The sequence below is a fragment of the Protopterus annectens genome, chromosome 6.part1 (genome assembly GCF_019279795.1).
Source record: "Protopterus annectens isolate FY-2018-M chromosome 6.part1, PAN1.0, whole genome shotgun sequence".
NCBI lineage: Eukaryota > Metazoa > Chordata > Ceratodontiformes > Protopteridae > Protopterus > Protopterus annectens.
Window position 1 is genome coordinate 194,820,216 of NC_056738.1, and position 19,976 is coordinate 194,840,191.

Sequence of the window (19,976 nt, forward strand, 5' to 3'; positions counted from 1 at the left end):
GAATTTATCCTTTTCCCCAATGTAGTGCAATCTTGGAGTTGGCATGTATAATACACATGAGGTGTGATTTGCAGGGGGACTTGCCCCATGTGAAAACATAGATTTTTGTTGTTTTCTAAAGTTCGACTTTCCGAAAAGTCGATAATATGGCCTTGACCATATGAAATTTGGCTTTTTGAAAAGTTGAGCTTCTGAATGAGATATAATTATTTTATATATATATATATATATATATATATATATATATATATATATATATATATATATATATATCTATGGGTATACTTCATTTACCCTAACTTCCGATTGACTGACACCCATTTGCCCGAAATTTCATTTGACCGACACTTCATTTGACCGACAAGTATTATTGGCAAGTAGATGGGATATGCCCCCTTCCCCACTGTAGTGCGACCCTAGAGTTAGAATATATAGTTGGCAATATTAAAGCTTTGCCCCCCCACATCCCCCTAACTATATATTCTAACTCCAGGGTTGCATTACAGTGGGGCAGGGGGCATATCCCATTTTCTTGCCAATAATACTTGTCGGTCAAATGAAGTGTCGGTCAAATGAAGTGTCGGTCAAATGAAATTTCGGTCATTTGGTCACAGGCAAATGGGTGTCGGTCAATCGAAAGTTAGGGCAAATGAAGTAGACCCATATATATATATATATATATATATATATATATATATATATATATATATATACATATATATATATATTTATGGATTCCCTTCACAAATTCAAACTTTCAAAACTTCGAACTGCAAATTGTCGAGACTATAACATTGAAGTTTTGAAACTTCGAACGTTTTGAATGGAGATCGCCATGCAACACGGAATGGGAAATTTACAGTTTTCCTCATTGTAGTGCGATTTCAGAGTTGGCATATTTATTTAGCAGGGGGTGTGGGGGTGCAGGGTGGCTTGCCCTCCCCTTCAAAAATGTAAAAAGAAACAATTTTTGTTTTTATTTTTTTATTACAATTTCGAAGTTTCAAAACTTCGATCTTATGATCGCGGCCATTTGCAGTTCAATGTTTTGAAACTGTGAAGTAGGTGTGTGTGTGTGTGTGTGTGTGTATGTGTGTGTGTGTGTGTGTGTGTGTGTGTGTGTGTGTGTGTGTGTGTGTGTGTGTGTGTGTATATATATATATATATATATATATATATATATATATATTATATATATATATATAAATCTACACACACACACACACACAAGCACATATGTGCATGGGTGTGAATAAGCAACAGGTATCTGCAAATATGAAAAGGAGTAAAAATGAAGATAAATTTTATTAAGATACTCTTTCCTGAGGCATGGTAGCACTGAGAAGGAAAAGAACATGAGAGGGTGGTGTACCCTCACAGTAAGACAGAGAGTAACCCAAAAGAAAGAGGAACACTCAAGCTTATACAGATGATAGTTAACCGGGTTGGTCCAACTGGGCCAGGAACCCATTTTCTGTGAAGACCCAAGGAGAAAATCTCCAGAGATTATACAGAAAAAAAAACACTGTAAAGTATACACAAAAATAAATATAGAATTAAAGAGAAAAATAGAAGTCAAGATTGCTAACATTGACAGTATTAAAATATGGAAGACACGTTTAATCTTTGTTGTACATGCTCTTTTTTTTAGGTAACAGGTGATAAAGAATGTTGGAGAGAGAGCAGTGTAAGTGTAGAAATATAGTTAAGAGAAGATATTAAGATAGATCATATTAATAGTAAAAGACATGGAAAGTTGAAATAGAATTAATTATATACATATTTATATGGGTTATTGTAGGCAGATCATGGAGTTATATAAAGTAGAAAGTGATGTTCTTGAGAGTACGAGAATGTAATAGTCATGTACACTATGTAGGTAAATTGAGGGGTGTAGAGGAATTAGGTCAGCCCTTGTGTTTAGTAAGTATAGTTTTAATTCTTTTTTGAAGTGCTTGGGGTGGGAGATGGTTCTTATAGATGATGGGAGTTTATTCCAGGCTTGGGCAACAGAGAATTTGAAAAGTAGTTTTCCTATGTTTTTGTTAGGTTTATAGAAAATTTTGACAGTTGGAGTTGTTGGGGGAATTCAAGCCATTGGAGTGTGCTGAGAGCAAGGCAGTGGTGCGAGTTATCTGGTGAGTTAGTAGAAAATCTAACTATTTTGTGATATGTTTGTTCTAATTTTGATAGGAGTGTTGATGGATATCAATAAAGATCGTGACTGCATATAGGAGGAAGGGAAGGAGGAGAACTTGACCTAGGGAGAGTTTAGAATCAGAGGTGAGAAATACTGTGTTTCTATAGAGTAGGCCTAATGTTTGGTGTTTTTTTTTTGATGCTATACTAGATGTACAGGTTGAATTTTAATTCATCATCAATAATGGTCACTAAAAGTTTAATGTGGTATTCTGCTTTAATGATAGTATTGTCTAGAGATGTGAGAAATAGCTTGTTTCTATAGAGTAGGCCTAATTTGTGTGGGGGGGGGGGTTTGATGCTATGCTGGATGTGCAGGATGTATTTTAATTCATCATCAGTAATGGTCCCTAAAAGTTTAATGTGGTATTCTGCTTTAATGATAGTATTGTCTAGAGATGTGATGAGAAAGGTTGGTTTATGGTGAGATAGGGGACGAGGAAGGAATAGTAATAGTTTGTATTTTTAGGATTTAAGATTAGCTGATTGTCAGATAGCCACTTTTCGATAGACTGGAAGGAATTTTGAGTGTGAGTGTGGATTTGGGAAATATTGTTGGAAATAGAGATGAGTGTAGAATCGTCAGTATATTGAATAAGGGAGGACTATTTGCAAGCTGTATGGAGGTCATTGGTGACGATATTAAATAGAAGGGGGGCAAGGATGGATCCTTGGGGGACTCCTGATTTAATGGGTAGGTAGGGGGAACAGGAAGTGAGCCATTTGACTGATTGTTGTCTATGGGAGAGGTAACTTGCAAACCAGGCAAGTGAGGGCCCAAAGAGATTTAGATTGCAAGGTTTAGATAGAAGTAGTGGATGTGAAACAGTGTCAAAGGCTTTGGAGAGGTCGAAGAAAAGCCAGGATACAAGTTGGTTGTTGTTGTCTCTGGCCTTGGCCACAGTATGGGTAAAAGATATGAGTGCAGTGGCAGTACTCTGGTGTGGCCTTAAGCTGTGTTAGGTGGGAGTTATAAGGTTTTCTTTTTTGAACTGTCTGGAAGAACTAGAACATACCATAGAGATAACAACTGGAATGAAGGTTATACTGAGACTTTACAGAGTATCAGAGTCAGAAAAACAATTAGCAAGAGAAGTTTGAAACATGCTCAAGATAAGAGTGATAAGAAGAGTCACAAAGTGAAAGGAGAAGCATGATACTGACGTTCCCAAACCTGAAGGAAGTATTACATTTAATGATTTTAGGAAATTGAATTATTGTATAAAAAGTTTTCACTGCTACCCCAAGTCTGATGAACTGATAGAAAACCTAAGAAAAGCCAGATACTTAATGACCCTAGATTTAACAAAAGGGTATTGGCAAATATATCTTACCCACTTTGTTAAAGGAAAAAAAAAAGCAGCTTTTCTTACCCCCTAATGGTCTGTTTCAGTGTACTGTGTTACCATTTGGCATATATGAAGCTCTAGCAACCTTTCAAAGGCCAGTCGTTAAGATACTAAGCTACACACACACACACAAAGTTCTGTTTCATACTTTGATGCAGTTATCCATTCAGGGCACTGGGAAACTCACTTATCAAAACTGCAGACTTAGCTGGAATCCATAAGATGGGCAGGCTTGACTGCAAATGTATCAGAAATTGAACTGGGTTGGCGGAAGCCAGTTATTTGGGATACCTTATCAGCAAAGGGGTAATAACACCACAACTAAAAAGATGAAGGCCATAAATAATTGTCTTATACTGTCCAATGAAAGACAGGCAAATGTTATAGAAAGTACCTACCTAATTTTGCAACTAATGAGTGGCCCTTGACAAGACATTTGGGTCTGTTGGCGATTTTCTGTAGACGTATATGTGTGTGTGTGTGTGTGTGTGTGTGTGTGTGTGTGTGTGTGTGTGTGTGTGTGTGTGTGCGCGTGTATGTATATATACATCTATATTTATATACATATATATAAGTTATGATATGGTCGACACCATATGCTCGAAGTCTTGAAACTTTGAATCTTTTAATGGAGATCTCCGTATAGCATGGAAAGGGAAGATTTCCCTTTTATGCACTGTGGTGCGATTTTCTAGTTGGTATATTTAAGTAGCAGGGGGTGTGGGGGGTGCAGGGGTGCTTGCCCCTCTGCTTAGAGCATTTAAATGGTTTGTTTTTGTAGGTTGTTGTGTTTTATTACATTTTTTATGTTTCAAAACTTTGATTATATGGTGTCGACCATATCAGATTCAAAGTTTTGAAACTTCGATCATGTAATATAGACCCATATATATCTACACACACACACACACACACACACACACACACACACACACACACACACACACACACACACATGCTCATTAGCTTCACATTCTGTCTGTTCTGTTTACTGACTATGTATGACTACATATGAAAGGTTGGTAACAAACTCTTATCATTACTATTTCAGCCAGGGCCGGTGTTAGCATTTTGGGGGGGGGCCCAGCAAATGTCAAGTTGGGGGCCCCCTAGGCACTTCCAGTATAAGTATCATCCTGTCAATGCCACCCCTCCTCAGAAACCTTTTTGTTTGTACTGCAAACCTTTAGGAGTAGCACGCACAGATAGACCTGTAGTGACAAGCTTTTACATTACAGCAGGACTATATACCACACTTTGCTGACCTGTCTAACAAAGGGACACTTACAGTTACTGGCATGTAGTTGCAACAATGATACATTACATTAACTCTATGTACAGGTCTGGACTTAAATGAAGTGATGACCTGACATACTGTTTCAACACCCCCCCCCCCCCCACACACACACCCTCCAGTTCTCTCCTCTGATCCCTCCTCCTTTGGGCTCCCCATACCATGCACAATATTTTTTCTTCCTTTTCTCAAATTTTGCCTTACTCTCAGCTTTTTCAAGAAACCATAACTTTCCATATGCTTTGAAGTGCATTTTAAAGTTTTTTTTTCTTTTTACACAACCTTTTCATCCAATAATGGCTTGAACAGAAATTATGATCATAGCTCTCAACCTTCCATGTCCAAAATGAGGAACACTAGCCCTCATAATGTGGAACAAATGGGCAAAATGTGGAACACCTACTAATGGCTTACTAACAACTTCAACTAGGAAGGTCATAGGATGGTTAAAATATGCTGGTTTTACTTAAAAAGAAGATCTTTCAATGAAAATTTCTATTTACAATGGATTTCACTTAAACAAATTCCTAACACTGAATGTGTGACACAGTCTTTCAATGTGGAACTTTGAGGGAACTTCGAGGAACATGAACTTTTTAAGACCTCAAATGAGGTACGTTCCTCGCAATGAGGTACACTTGAGAGGTATGATTATGATTAAGGAAAGAAATGTGGTGCTGCTGTTTAGCTTCAGTTGTCCTTACATCCTTTCAACAGATCTTTCCTGACCCAGATACATAGTAATAACCATTTAGGAAATAACCCAGATAAGCCAGGGCTCAAGAAGCCATAGGTTTACAGATAGTCTGCCATGAATTTTAGAACATTTTCTTCAGCATTTTACTCCAGTGGTGACCTAAACAAAAATCATGAAAAAGAAAAGAATTTCAGTCTTATTTTGTTTCTTTCAAGGATGACATAAGCTGTGCCCAAGTCTTAATGTTCAAAGCTGATGTAATAGTAGCTCACAATAAGCTAGCATGCCAGTTGCTGTGAGGATACACAGATCCTATCTGGGAATACTGCCTGCCTCCTTAACCCCCCCCCACAAAAGACAGTCACTGCCTATGCATCCCTCTGGTGTTAGACTGGGATGAAAGCAGAGGTTCAAATTGTCTTAGTCATATATTTCAAGTGACTGCTGACATACATATACATAGCATGCCTCCTCACCCCTAACCCTCAAAGTCAGCCCCATGTATTTGTGCCTGATGTGTGATTGTGAGAATGCTTTCAGTAATATATTTTAATTTGTTGCTCCTAGACAGTACACCACCCTTACACGAGCTATAGTAACCTTCTTTTTACACCTATGAGGTCTGTGAGAAAAGTAAATAAACAATGACCACACAGTCCTCAACTCAAACATGAGCTATAATGACTTCATGTGCACACCTCTAAGGTTTGACTGTGATGAAAATTAAAGTTGCAATAGCCACACAATTGCCAGCCCTCCATAAACTACAGCAGCTTTCTGTACACACACATTTGAGCAGGGCTGGTTCTAGAATGGGTGTGGTTGAAACCAGAGACTATTATAAGCTTTATCCTAAAAGGGTCATATCTCAGCACTGTCCAGGTTAAACAGCTCAAGGAGAAAACTGATACATTTTTTCTCCAACCAGCCAAATGTTTGTAGGGGTCCCCACAGAGTCAAGGATGATTAAGGGAGCCCCCAGTATTCATTTATACAGTCTGTTGAGTGGGAGGTCACCAGACTCCAAGAAGCTATAAGTGCCTGAATGTTCTGTGATATATTTTATGTTTTACATTTGAAATATAATTACTTGTTAGGTACATTTTTTACTGATATCCAGAACAATAATGTCTGTGTCCTGGCATTGTTGGGTGTATGCACAGATAAAAATCAGGGATATTTTTACACACACACACACACACAGACACACACAGGCATAAGCCATAGCAGTACTAGTTTTGTACTTATTTCACAAACAGCAGTACATTGTGCAACACTGGCACTGCCACACACAGATCAGTTACTGCTGTTTAGCAGTCATCAAACAGCAGCAGGGGTAAGTCACTTATTTCCCTCATTGGGCAGTAATGCATACCTGTCACTGTCCCTGATTTCACATACCTGTCACTGTCCCTGATTTCACAGACCTGTCACTGTCCCTGATTTCACATGCCTGTCACTGTCCCTGATTTCACAGACCTGTCACTGTCCCTGATTTCACAGACCTGTCACTGTCCCTGATTTCACATACCTGTCACCGTCCCTGATTTCACAGACCTGTCACTGTCCCTGATTTCACAGACGTTCCCTGATTTTGTTCATACTTTTGCTTTGTCCTTCGTAAAAAGTCTGATTTGCTGGGAAATCATTCAGGATTACAAACAGTCAGTCAGTCCAGACATCTGAGTTTTAGACTTATTGTCCAAAAATATGTGTTGATACAAAAGGTGTATTCTGTTAACTTTTTAAGTGAATTAGAGTAATATTTAAAATGCAATACTGATTCTGACCCTTTATTCTATTATTTTTGGGATTGCACTGAATTCTGAAATTGAGACTTTTAGTATCTTGTGTTTTGCTTTATTTATAAAACTCTCTGAAAGAGAAAATCATCCCTGATGATCAGACGTATCAGCTCTTCTTAAATCCAAAATTTGCACTGTGATAAGTTACTCTGGACTGCTGATCTCCCTACTGCTTATCTTGCTTATGTTGTTTATCATCTTTATCCTAACAGGGTCATATCACAGCCCTGTTCAGGTTAAAGCACATAATTAGCAAATACATGCATTTCCTCATTTTTCCCCAACCAACAGCAGCTTTTGTGGGGCCCCCACACAGTCAAGGGTGATTAAGGGGGGCCCCTGCAGTCACGGGTATAGCAGCGACCTAAAGCTGGCTATGTAGTTAGTTTTAGTGAAGAAAATGTCCTGCAGCAGGATTTAACTAAGCCAGGGGCACTATGTCAGTGGTAAAATATTTAATGGTATTCTGTTGCCTGTTACTTGACAAAACACTGTTACTACAACCAGAAATATCTTTGAATTTTAAAGGATATATAAATAAGAGTTATTATCCATGTGGTTTATTAAGTATACAAGCATGCTGTACTAGCTTCTGTTGGTTTGACAGGCACAAATATCAGGATAAGATAACTTGCTGTGGTTGGGGGGCCCCAAGGAACAGGGGGCCACCAGTGACCACATGGTTCGCTGGTGCCTAAAGCCGGCTATGATTTCAGCATAAGGTTTCTTTGAAATATGTAAAGATTCCATTGTTCACACTATGAATAATATCTCCTCCCCATAAATGGTTTTAATCATATATCATTTCTCAGGCATAGAAATCCCAGAGTTGCATTTCTAGTTCTCTGGTAATTCCGCAGTGACACTTACTTCCTGCTGAAGTTACTCAATGCAGAAGGTCTAGAAAGAAAAATAAAGCTTATTAGGACATGTCACAAGAATGTGCACAAGGAATGAACTGTCTGACTAGTTTTTGAGGAATGAGGAAGAAGAAATAAAATCTGCAGAGAATCAAGGCTTGAAACATGAAAGTAGAAGTCCCTAAGCAGATGCCCGAAGGATCCCGCCAGAAATAACACTGCAATATGCAAAAATATGCATACAAACATTTTTTACAGACCTGTCTCCATCAGGGCATCGTGAAACATTTGTAATGTGTTTCAGGAAAAAATGGAAGGCATAATCACACGGAGTCAGGAATGCATCCTGATGTACAAGACTGTAACGCTTTCCCAACCAGCAACTGTGGAAAGTTACACTCTTATCAGCCTAAATACATGTTTAAGTTCATGAATCTTTACAGAAAAGTCTGAAAAGTTCAAGATAAAAAAGTAGAAGCCAAAAATATAAATATCTTGTGAACGGTTAAATGCAGTATGACAATTATAACCAGCAGTCTTGCCCATACCATTCTTGGCCGGGATTCATATAGTACTTAGCAAAGCACCAATTAACACATGTAGCACCCATGCGTAGGATGTGGCTGATTCTAGGACAATTCTGATGCTTATTTGTTTAGGTGTGAGCAGCCTTGTAGTGCAAACCACTTGACTTTTAACACAGGCGTGCAGCACTCATCTATGAATCAAGGCAAGTGTTTGATGCAGAAAATCCTATGGTTGTATTTTAAATTTCCTCAACTTTCTGTGTCACATAAAATATAAAAATCATGCAAGTCAAACAGTGAGTGCCAGAAACAGGTTTCTTAAAGTTGACTTGAACTTATACAGGGCCATGAATAGTCACTTCCTGGATTCTTTTATACCCATGAGCACTTCTTTACTGGATGCTTGCTTGCTGAACTATTTACAGAAAGTATGCAAAATATACATGTTTACATAATTAGTATCTTGCAGGCAGTACTAGTTGCAGTCAAGTGTCAGCAACAGTTTTTGCTGTCAAAACATAAGGTTTCATCTGGGTCTATGCAATACATGTAAGCCACTTGGCTTTGGCAGTATTAATATAAATATAGGTATATGTCATGCCTTCATAATGTCTAAAAATCAACTACAAATCTCTCTGTTATTGTGCATTCTTCATTGACTATGACTACATGGTTTTGTCTCCCACTCTGATGTCCCTCAGTAACATGTAACTCACTCAGTTATGATCTGTAATGAGAGGTTAATTTGCTGATTGCAATGCATCCTACACTAAAAAAAAATTTTACAGTCATTTCATTTCATAACCTCTGCACTTCTACATGTTACTTACCATTATTTTGAGTCATTCAGTAATGGAAACCAGCTCCAAACACTATCAGTTTATTATCTATAAGGAGCTATTTTTGTCAGATAGTAGTACACCAAAAATGGAGCACGAATGGTCAAATCATTCTGTCATTGCAAGTTCATAGGTTGGATCATAGGTTGGTACTAGGCTATCGGCCGTAAGGCCTATGCAAGCCTAGCCATAACAATTCCCTGGAAATTTTTTCCCACAATATTTACTTCTCTGGGCCCCTGTCTAGCAGGGCGACTGACAAGATCCCCGGGGTGAATTTCCTATCTCCCATCCAATCATCAAGGTTCCTTTTGAAGAGGGCCAATGAGGTGCTCTGCTTGACATGTATGGGCAGTCTATTCCAGACTATGGGGAGTCTCTGGGTCAGGAACCTATCCCTCCAGCATGTTTTGTTCATTGTGATGATAAGGTTTAGATCCCTGGAGTGTGTGGCTCTGAGGGATTGGGATTTCTTTAAGTGGAGCATGTCCAACAGCTCTGGGTTTGACATGGCCTTGTATGTTAAGCAGAGAGCGCCTCTGAGTAGATGATATGCCACAGAGTATAGCTGGAGTTTTTTTAGATGGTCAGCATATGGCATCTGCTTTAGGCCTGTGATTTTTTTAGTGAGATATTTCTGTGGCCTTTCCAGCTGTTGCAGATGTCTTGTGAGATACATACCAAATGGGGCATTATACTCTATAATGGGTCTAATGAGGGATGAGTACAGTGGGACAATGACCTCCTTTTTTCTGGATGAAAAGCCCTTAGTGATGAGGTGTGCCACGTAGAAGGATTTCCTGACTGTTGTGGCAATGTGGTTATTGAAAGTGAGACCACTGTCCACTTGTGTCCCTAAGTCTCTCATCACACTTTCAATGTTTAGTGTCCTGCCACCTATGTGGTAGTTCATGGGTACATGTTTTTTTTCCAGAGGGGATGACTATACATTTCTTGGCATTAAGCTTGAGCCCATGTCTCTGGCACCAGGCATCTGTTTCAGTAAGGCCCTTTTGTAGAATATCCACATCATTTGGGGATTCAATAATGGCTCCCAGTTTGCAGTCATCTGCAAACTTTGTTAGCCAGAGTCCCTTAGTGTTGGCCTGTACTTCAGAGAAGTAGATGCCAAACAAGAGTGGTCCCAGGACTGAACCCTGAGGTACTCAACTTGTCACTTGTCTGCAGCTGGATTTGGAGTCGGCTACTTTTACAGTTTGGGTTCTGTCAGTAAGCCAGTTGGCAACCCATCGAGTGACGTAGGGATTTATGCCCAGAGTAGTAAGTTTATCTATGATTCCAGATTGGGGGATGGTATCAAAGGCCTTGGTGAGGTCCAGATAGGCTGTGTGGACCTCCTTTCCCTCGTCCACAGCTCTGGAGACCGATTAAAAAAAGTTGATCAGATTCAGGAGACAAGATCGGCCCTTCACAAACCCAAACTGGGTGGGGTCCAGTGTCTGGAGGTTGCCAATGTCTTTGTTTATAAGTTCCATGATAATGCGTTCCATGCCCTTGCAGATCAGGCTTGTCAGACTGATGGGACAGTAGTTCCCGGGATCCAAGGTGGATCCTCCCTTGTTGAGCGGGATAACTGTAGCTGTGCGCCACTCAGTGGGCACGAAGCCTGACATGAGGCTATGATTAAACATGACACTTAGGTGGGGTGCCAGTTCATTTTGTAGTTCATGTAGTACACGGCCTGGGATGTCATCTGGTCCCATGGATGCTGTATTCTTAGCTTTGGAGAGTGCTGTTTCTACCTGTGTGGCTGTGATTATTGGAATTTGGCAATCTTTTGGTATTGAGATGGGCCCTTTAGGGAGTGAGAGGGGAGTGAAGTTGGCACTAAATCGATCTGCCAGGATATTGGCAATATCCTTGGGATCAGTATATTTAATGCCATTTTGTTGTAGCTCAGAGCAGATCTGAGCATTGCCATTAAGATTATTGACATAACTATAGAATGCCTTGTGGTTGTCTTTGGAATCTTTGGCAATTTTATTTTCGTCACTAGCTTTTGAGGATTTTATGAGGGATCTCAGCTTCTTACTGAGGCTGGTGAGGGAGTTTTTTGCATCCTGGGATTTTCCTCTTTTCTGCAACAGTTTCTTCCTTCTGTTGTATAGTTTGTTTATAGCAGGGGACCACCAGATTGGCTTCCTTTTTTTGGAGAAGAGCATCTTGGTTCTATTTGGGATGGCACGATTCATGCACAAGTGGATGTGCTCGTACAAGTAAGTCAAACATTGCCAGCTTTGTTTCTGTGGAGACCGCGAATAGTGCAGACATGGGAATTTACCCTTTCCCCCACAGTAGTGTCATTTTGGAACTGGTACACGTAATTATTTACGTGGTGTGGTGGGTTCAGTGAGGTTTACCCCTGTAAAAAAACAGATTTTATTATTATTATTTTTCGATGAATTGAAGATTGAGGAGTTTTCCTCAATCTTTTGAGTTTCTTATGTGTAAGTGTATGTCCAAGTGTCATATACTCCAAAAAATGCAGTGTGTGTGCTAATAATGTATTCAGACCAGCATACAGGGCATGTTCATGGTAGACATGTTTCCATCTTCTCATTGGTCATCAGTATAGTATTAGTGAAAACTGGTATGTTCTGAAATGTTCAGCTTAACAAAATGCATCTGACACGTTATCCAGTAGGGTACAAAAATAAGAAACAAGAAAGCAAAATCATGCAACTGGACAGCTGAATTTATGCATATGTTTTGGTTATAGAAAGCTAACAGTTTTCTGTTTAACTAAAAGGAAATATTTTTGCTGTTTACAGTTTAAAATCGAACTCATGATATCATTCCTGTCTGCTTATAATAAAATACTAAAGCATGGAATAAGGAAAACTAGCAGAAAACTGAGGTTTACTACACATTTGAGTCAGTGTTTAGTGTTGAAGTGGCATTAATAATGATATTGCAGTCATTGGTTATGTCCCATAAGAAAGTATTAGACTGATACAAGTCTTAGCAGGTTGACTATAGCCTGCATCTAACACTGTAAGAAAAGCTGACGTCTTTGTACATGCACTATGAGGGAAAGGAGAGGGCAGTCTGTAAGAATGGTTCATATCAGCAAATATGGTGCAAGACTCATAAAGATGTTTTTGTATGGACATGGCATTCAAGCACAAAGGGTGGCAGAATATGTAGCAAGATTACAAATGTTCACTGAACAAAATATTTTTTTTTTCAAAAAGCCATAGAAATGTTGCCAGCATTAGTGTCTGGTTGTTAAAGTTATTTCAGGTTACAAAACTAGGTGTGAGAGGAGGTGAGAAATCTTACTGCTTCCGCTATACTTTATTGAGTTTAAATGTATTCAGCTGAATGAAACACACCAGCTGAAGCTTCTGCATTTTGAAATGCACTAAAACACTTTGATTTTTTTGTAGACGATTGCCAGTACACTCCCCTTAGTTATCCATACAAACTGTATAGTGATACAACTATAGAAAAAGGAGAAAAAACACAATTGGAATAACTGCCAGTGCACAGACAGAAACCGTACTGTGAGTGACTTTCTATAGGGATTAATGATTAAGGAGCTCAGCACCAGGAAGTTGAACACAATGAGTTTAAAGATCATGTTTACATTTCAAAATTATCTTTTGTTTTCGCACAAAATAGTGTCTGCATGCATCCCTGTGCATGTGAACACTCTTTTTGTGTAAAAATAAAAGTTTGTTTTACACCATTTTCTGTAAAAGTTGCCCCTAATTTATTTAGAGCATTAATATGTATGTGTTCATAGGACCTATTTATGCTACTTTGGGTTCTGGCTCTAATTATGCTGGATTAGCGTGTGTAAATAATTGTGAAAAAGTTGTGTAATAGCCAGCCTGCTAAATTAGGCTTGGCAAAAAAGCTAAGCATTAAGGTATCCAAAATCCAAATAAAATTTAATATAGCCCTTCAGTCACAATAAAATCTGCCAGTTATAAGAGGTTAACAGTGAACAAATGTCTAATATAAAGAGGTTAATCAGACTATACTCCTGAGCCCAATTATTGAAACAGAAAGAAGATGTAGCCATAAATTAATAGCCACAAAAATTAGACTTAATTTTTCAGATGGGCCAATGAAAATATTAATATAACTGAAAAAAAGCATACATTAAGATAAATTAAAAATAGCGACTGAGTCTCCAAATGACGGTACATTAATGACTGCATGATTAGTCATTGGATTTCTTGTAGCTGCTGTCAAAATCATCTTGTAAAGATTATAAAACTCTTCTTCTGCTGTCTGCTATATTATGCGATTGGATTATACTGTTCTGTATTTGGATTACAATGCTCTCCTTTTCTGCTCCTTACTGACTCCATGTTATGGGTGAAAACTGACTAATGACCAGTGCACCTACTCCGTAATTAAATGGTCCAGTAAATAAAAAATGAGCACTTGTAAGTAGGGTTGTGGCCTGTATCCTGTCATTCATCATTGTCATGGCTTTAACGAGTTCAAAAGTAGAGTCTACTTAGGGACAGTTGCTAAGGTTACATGGATAGGCATTCATTTTACCTAGATACCATATGTGAATGCTTTAGCAGCAGCAAGGTGCCATTAGAGAAAAACATGAGGTCTGCAGGTACATTAGAGATTAAGGACCTAGAAAAGCAAAGGGAACAGGTGGTCCTTACTGATGGTCAACAAATTTTGTCTTTACAAAAGGCCATATAAAATCATATTTTAAGTAATCTCATGCGTCATTGTAGTATTCAAGTTACATAGACAACACATTAGCAAATGCATTTCAGCTCCCCTAGTTTTGATTTTTTTTTTGTCCATATACTAGCAATAACCTGCTTACCAACACATCAGCAGTCTTCCCTGTTTCTGTACAGTACAGGTGTACTATAGGCCATCTGCATGTACTTTATATATATATATATATATATATATATATATATATATATATATATATATATATATATATATATATATATATATATATATATATATATATATATATATATATATATATATATATACACATACATATATATATTGTCAGTGAATCATTTCTTTCCCTTCCTTTCCTAACTTGGCCAACTTCCATAGCAAAACAAAATTTGCTACTAATTGCTAACCTTCTCTGTAATGGATTGTGTCACTCAAGGCATGAGATTCAATGTAAGTTTGTGTATGGAAAAATCTAAATGAAAATTGGAAAACTGAGAAATTCTGATAAAAATAATACAAGACTGTGTGGGACCCAGTTACTGCTGTTGTTTCTTGCTAATCTGTTTACTACAATCTTTATATATCCCTTTCTTTCTTCCCTCTGCTGCCAGATTGCCTGTAAGACTCTGGTAAGTTCATCTTCTACACTAAGTTGTCACCTTACCAGCATCTTTTATCTTTGAGCTATTTTTTCTAGAAGGGGAGAGTTATGACAGATTTTCAGATGCTTAATGCCTTACTTGTTGAAAGTATGGTGTGCATATTCAAAAGGTTTACCCAGATCAGATTAACATCTGTTTAGTGACTCACAGTTTGCACAACCAAATGAATAAACTGACAAATTCAAATACTGAATCAAGAGAAAAAAATGTTTTAAGTCTTTTACCTCTGAGATTTCATCTAGTACCGAAATAATATCTGACACATCACTACAATTATCCACAGTGAATCATACAGAGTTAGTATATAGTAAAGCAAGTCCATTTATAATATAACCTTGTAAAATACAGTTAATTAGTATATATATATATATATATATATATATATATATATATATATATGTGTGTGTGTGTGTGTGTGTGTGTGTGTGTGCGTGTGTACTTAAACAAATTAAATGGTACTGAACATGTCTGCTATTTTTTCTTGTACCACAATGAGAAATTAGTAATCTGGAATTAGTAGATGTATGACACAGATAGAAAAATGGTATAATCTGAAAAAGAACAAGGGAGGAGTTGCATGTTGACAGTGAGGCTGAATGGAGAAGTTACAGTATACAGCAGAGATAAGGACAACCGCTGCTTGCAAAAACTGAATTCCTAGATGACCAAATTGGAAGAAAACCATGTGACAAGGTGAATCAGCAGACTCATTCCTGGGGAATGAGGAAGGAAAATAAATCAAGGCTTGAAAAGTACAAAAGCAAAATCCTGTGGTGATGGATTGTCAAAAATAAGTTTTCTAAATGTCTTTACACACAAATTTTTGCATTTTGCCATGTTTGTTCTGGCTGGGTCATCTGTCCATCGACTCAGAGACATTTGCTTTGTTGTTTCCAAATCTTGATTCATCAGAGATTTTGCTTTTCTTCTACATTCCTCAAGAACAAGTCTGATGTTTCTTCCATAGTGCACGGTTCTCCTCCAAAGACAGAATCATTAGATGAGCAAGGCAGGACACAATCATACTTGGGGCAGGGGGCTTAATCTTCATGGAACATATGAGGAAGTACCTTCATCTAGGATAAGGCGGGGCTGGAGAAAAAATAAAATATGCTGTACTGGATGCTGGTCATAAGCAGAGATTTAGGTCCCAAATCAAGAAGGGAAGCATCCTTTTACATAACAATAATCTGGTAAAGGAAGACTACTACTGGCTGAACTGTGATAAATAATGGCCAGAAGTGATTATGCCCCTGTGTAGCTTCTGTATTCCATGGGGTAACAAGAGGACATACCACAACAACAGCTTTATTAAATTAATAGAATATAGTCTTAGAAGAAAAATTCAATGGCAAGTAATATAAAAGAGTGAGAGGTTCAGAATATCATGGAGAATATGTGGAAATTAATTAAAGTGTATTGTCACATTTGCATGACTTACCTTTTGCAACAAATTATTTGGTGCTTAATATGCCTAACAGGCTTTTTAGCTATCAGTGAACTTTATTTATTTTTATTTAAATAAATATTTATTTAACATTTCTTTATCAGGCATGTCCAACTTGGAACGAAGCCAATTTTCAGCACAGGCCCAGGCAGAAACACTCTAGACACATGTCTTTGTAATGTGTCAGGAAACCAGAGCACCTGGAGGAAACCAACATGTATGCAAGCAGGACATGCAGATTCCACACAAAAGGCACCCCAGCCAAGAATCAAACCAGAAAATCTCTTGCTGTGAGGCAACAATGCAACCACTGCACCATCTGTTTTTACTGTTTTCTTTAAGGAGAAATACTCCTGGTGAAATTCCTTTTCTCTGCCTTGATGCCACTGAGGATTATGTGTGATCTTTAACCTCAATGACATGAGCTCAGGGAAAATATGAAATGTGTCTATAGAATTTAAAGTAAACATGCTGTGCATGCACAGAGATGTGTTCATTAAACATTATGGACCACTGTATTAGATACTATAGTGGGAATGTAAAATGAAATCATGTTACATAACTGTGATACAAAGACTGACATGTTAAACATAGATGACATGGATGACATCTGGCAACTGGCACTGTGGCAAGATAGGTGACAACTATGATTCAATGTAGGAGAAAAATGCAAAATTATACTCTTTTTGATGGGGAACCCACAAAAGAAACTTGTTGTCTTAGTGGCGGTTTAAGCAGAAGGAAGAGACAAAGGAGTTGGAGCAAAAATCCTTCCTAAGATGACCTATACTGTGCAGTATGAAAATCAAGTGTAAAAGGCAGCAGGAATCCGGGATGTGGGAACAATAATCCCTCCCTAAGATGAATCATGTTATGCAGTGTGAAACGGTTGTGATAAAAGCCATCAGGATGATGGGATTTGTACCACAAGGAAAGAATTCCAAAGAAAATGAAATTCCATTGCCACCATGCAGAACACAGCGAAGGCCAGTGCTGAATTCCTTTGTGGGGTTTTATACACCATACATAATAATAGAAATTTAGATGATATAAAGTGTGTATCAAGGGATTACTAAAATGATGACTGTAAGAAGGAGAGGGAATATGAGCAGATGCCTAGAAAGCTATATCTGCATATATTAGAAGAGGAAATAGAAATGTAGAAAGATATACTGTCTGTGAACAACTGGGAAGAGTGGAATGGAAGATAAATTTGAAATAAGCCAAAAGTAGGCATGGATTGCACCTATAATGTATAATTTCCATATTGTATTTAAGAAAATATTACTTCACAGAGAAGGTGATAAGGTCAAGGAATGCACGAGGCTCTGGTACACTGTAACTCAGTAGAAGGTCCAGGGTTGTTGGGACCAACATGAAGAGAAGTTAGGACAAGAGTATTGGAGAGGCAACGTTTTAGAGATAAAAGCCGAGAACCAAACAAAAAGCTTCAAACTAATCAAAGGATGAAGGAAATAGGAAGAATGTATTTGAAGCACAGGTTAAGAGCTTTCTTCCAGCTTGTAACACGGACTTCATCAGAGCAATAACAAATCAAATCAAACAGTTTAAAAATCCTCCACAATTAATCACATGCCCACAACCACCCAATGAAACAACCCCCATTATGATAATTCAAGTTAAAAGTCTGAAGCTCAAATACATTCAAAAAAATTGCTTGCCGTCCACAATAACAAATCCTAAAATCCAAAATACAAGAAAAACATTAAAAGATGTTTTAATGTATAGAAATTATACTTGAAAATATTTCAGTTTTAACACACTAACAGTGGAAATGCTTTCATTTAAACCAGGATACAAATAAGCATGTAGTTTAATCTAACACCTAAGCTCTTTAAGTTCAATCAATTCATCCCATGGACCATCTCTGGGATCCTTTTTTTGTCAACATCACTTCCTAAAAAACAAAACTATGCCCAGGAAACTTAAGCATACATTTGGAAAGCGAATCGTTGACATTATGTTTCCTAATATCAGGCAAATGCTCATATATACGTTCCCTGAATTTCCTTTTGGTTTTACAAACATAAGAACAATTGCAATGTTGACACAAAGCCAAATATACAATACCCTTAGAACTGTAGCTGCAAAAAATGAAGTTTTAATAAAACAATGATTAACCCTTATTCTCAGATTTTACAGACACATGAAAATGAATTAAGTTTGTCTATTTTTTCTATGCATATTGAATCTTCTTCTTCTTCATCTGAAACCCTGCCTAATATTGTAAGGAATAGCAAAGGTGAGATTTATATTATTTTTCACATCTTTATTTTGATGTGGATCATGCTGACTTATTGAGTAGAGGCTTTGCATTTGTACTTACCAACAGGTCAAAAATTGAAAATCTTATCATTGCTTTAAAATTATTTTTGAGGAGGTTGAATTTCAAATTGCTTTTCAGTAACTGTGACTGTGCCATTTCATCAGTGGAGATTTACAGATATACATACTTCTATTAAAGCAAATAGAGCTGCATGTTTACTGTACAGCTGTCACAACAAGCTGCTCATGGGTTCATAGATACTTACTAGACTATTGATTTGTGAGGATCTTAAGAAGCCTAGCTTTACTTTCCCACGGTACATTTTAGCTCTTATTTATTATTTATTTTTTATTATTTAACATTTGTTGACCAGGAAAGTCTGTCTAGGACAGAACCTATTTTCAGCAGAGGCCCGGGGAGAAACACTCCAGATGCATGTCTTTGGAATGTGGGAAGAAACCGGAGCACCCAGAGGAAACCCACACGAACACAGGGAGGACATGCAGACTCTGCACAGAAGACATCCCAGCTGAGAATCTAACCAGAGAACCTCTTGCTGTGAGGTGACAACATTAACTGCTGCACCACTGTGCCACCCCTTATATTTTCCATACGAATAATCCAGTCATGCAGAACAAGGAAGTGTTGGGACATTTACTTGTTGACACGATCCACAAAGGATGTGGGTGCTAAACAAGAAGTGAATTTGCAGTTTCCCATCCATTCATCCAAATTACATTTGACCACAGTTGGAAAAGTACTTCATTTTATGTGGAGTGGAAGATGATTCTGTAAAATAGGTATTCTCTGTGATACATTTCTGTCCTTCTCACATGTTTATTTATGTTACAAAAGAGATTGAGATTGAGATCCCTTGAGCAAGTGTTCATGCTAACACTGGACTTGCGAATGTGTAATAGGTCTGACAGAACAGGGTCTGTATTTCTATACATGAGGCAGAGGTCACCTCTTAGTAGCATGTATGATAATGAGTAGAGGACAAGGCGTGAAGGGTAGTCTGCATAGTTTTTGTGATTTTTTTTTTTTTTTTGTGAGAAAGTGTTGTGGTCACTCTAGCAGTGACAAGTATTTGGACAGGTAAATATCGAATGGGGCATTATACAGTGGAATGATTATATACCTGGACCTAAACACCATACTTTTAGATGTTGAAAACAGGACTTCCTTACAGTGGTGGATATGTGGTGATCAAAAAGCCATTCACTGTCAACATAGACATGCATTCCGATGAAATTTTTGAGACCTAATATTTTAGGTACAAATAACCCAGAGATGAGCAAAACATTTA

General features: G+C 37.8%; 1 protein-coding gene across 3 annotated transcripts in view; it reads left to right on the top strand.

Annotated features, from left to right (window-relative positions):
- ANXA6 (annexin A6) overlaps nucleotides 1-19,976 on the top strand; it is a 779,963-nt gene that overhangs the window by 598,440 nt on the left and 161,547 nt on the right. For 2 of the 3 annotated variants that reach the window (XM_044075649.1, XM_044075650.1), the window contains exon 21: nucleotides 14,883-14,900. The exons of the other annotated variant lie outside the window; for it this stretch is intronic. In XM_044075649.1, coding sequence (XP_043931584.1) covers nucleotides 14,883-14,900 — 18 coding nt within the window. The remainder of the gene's footprint in view (nucleotides 1-14,882; nucleotides 14,901-19,976) is intronic. 3 annotated transcript variants of the gene reach the window in all.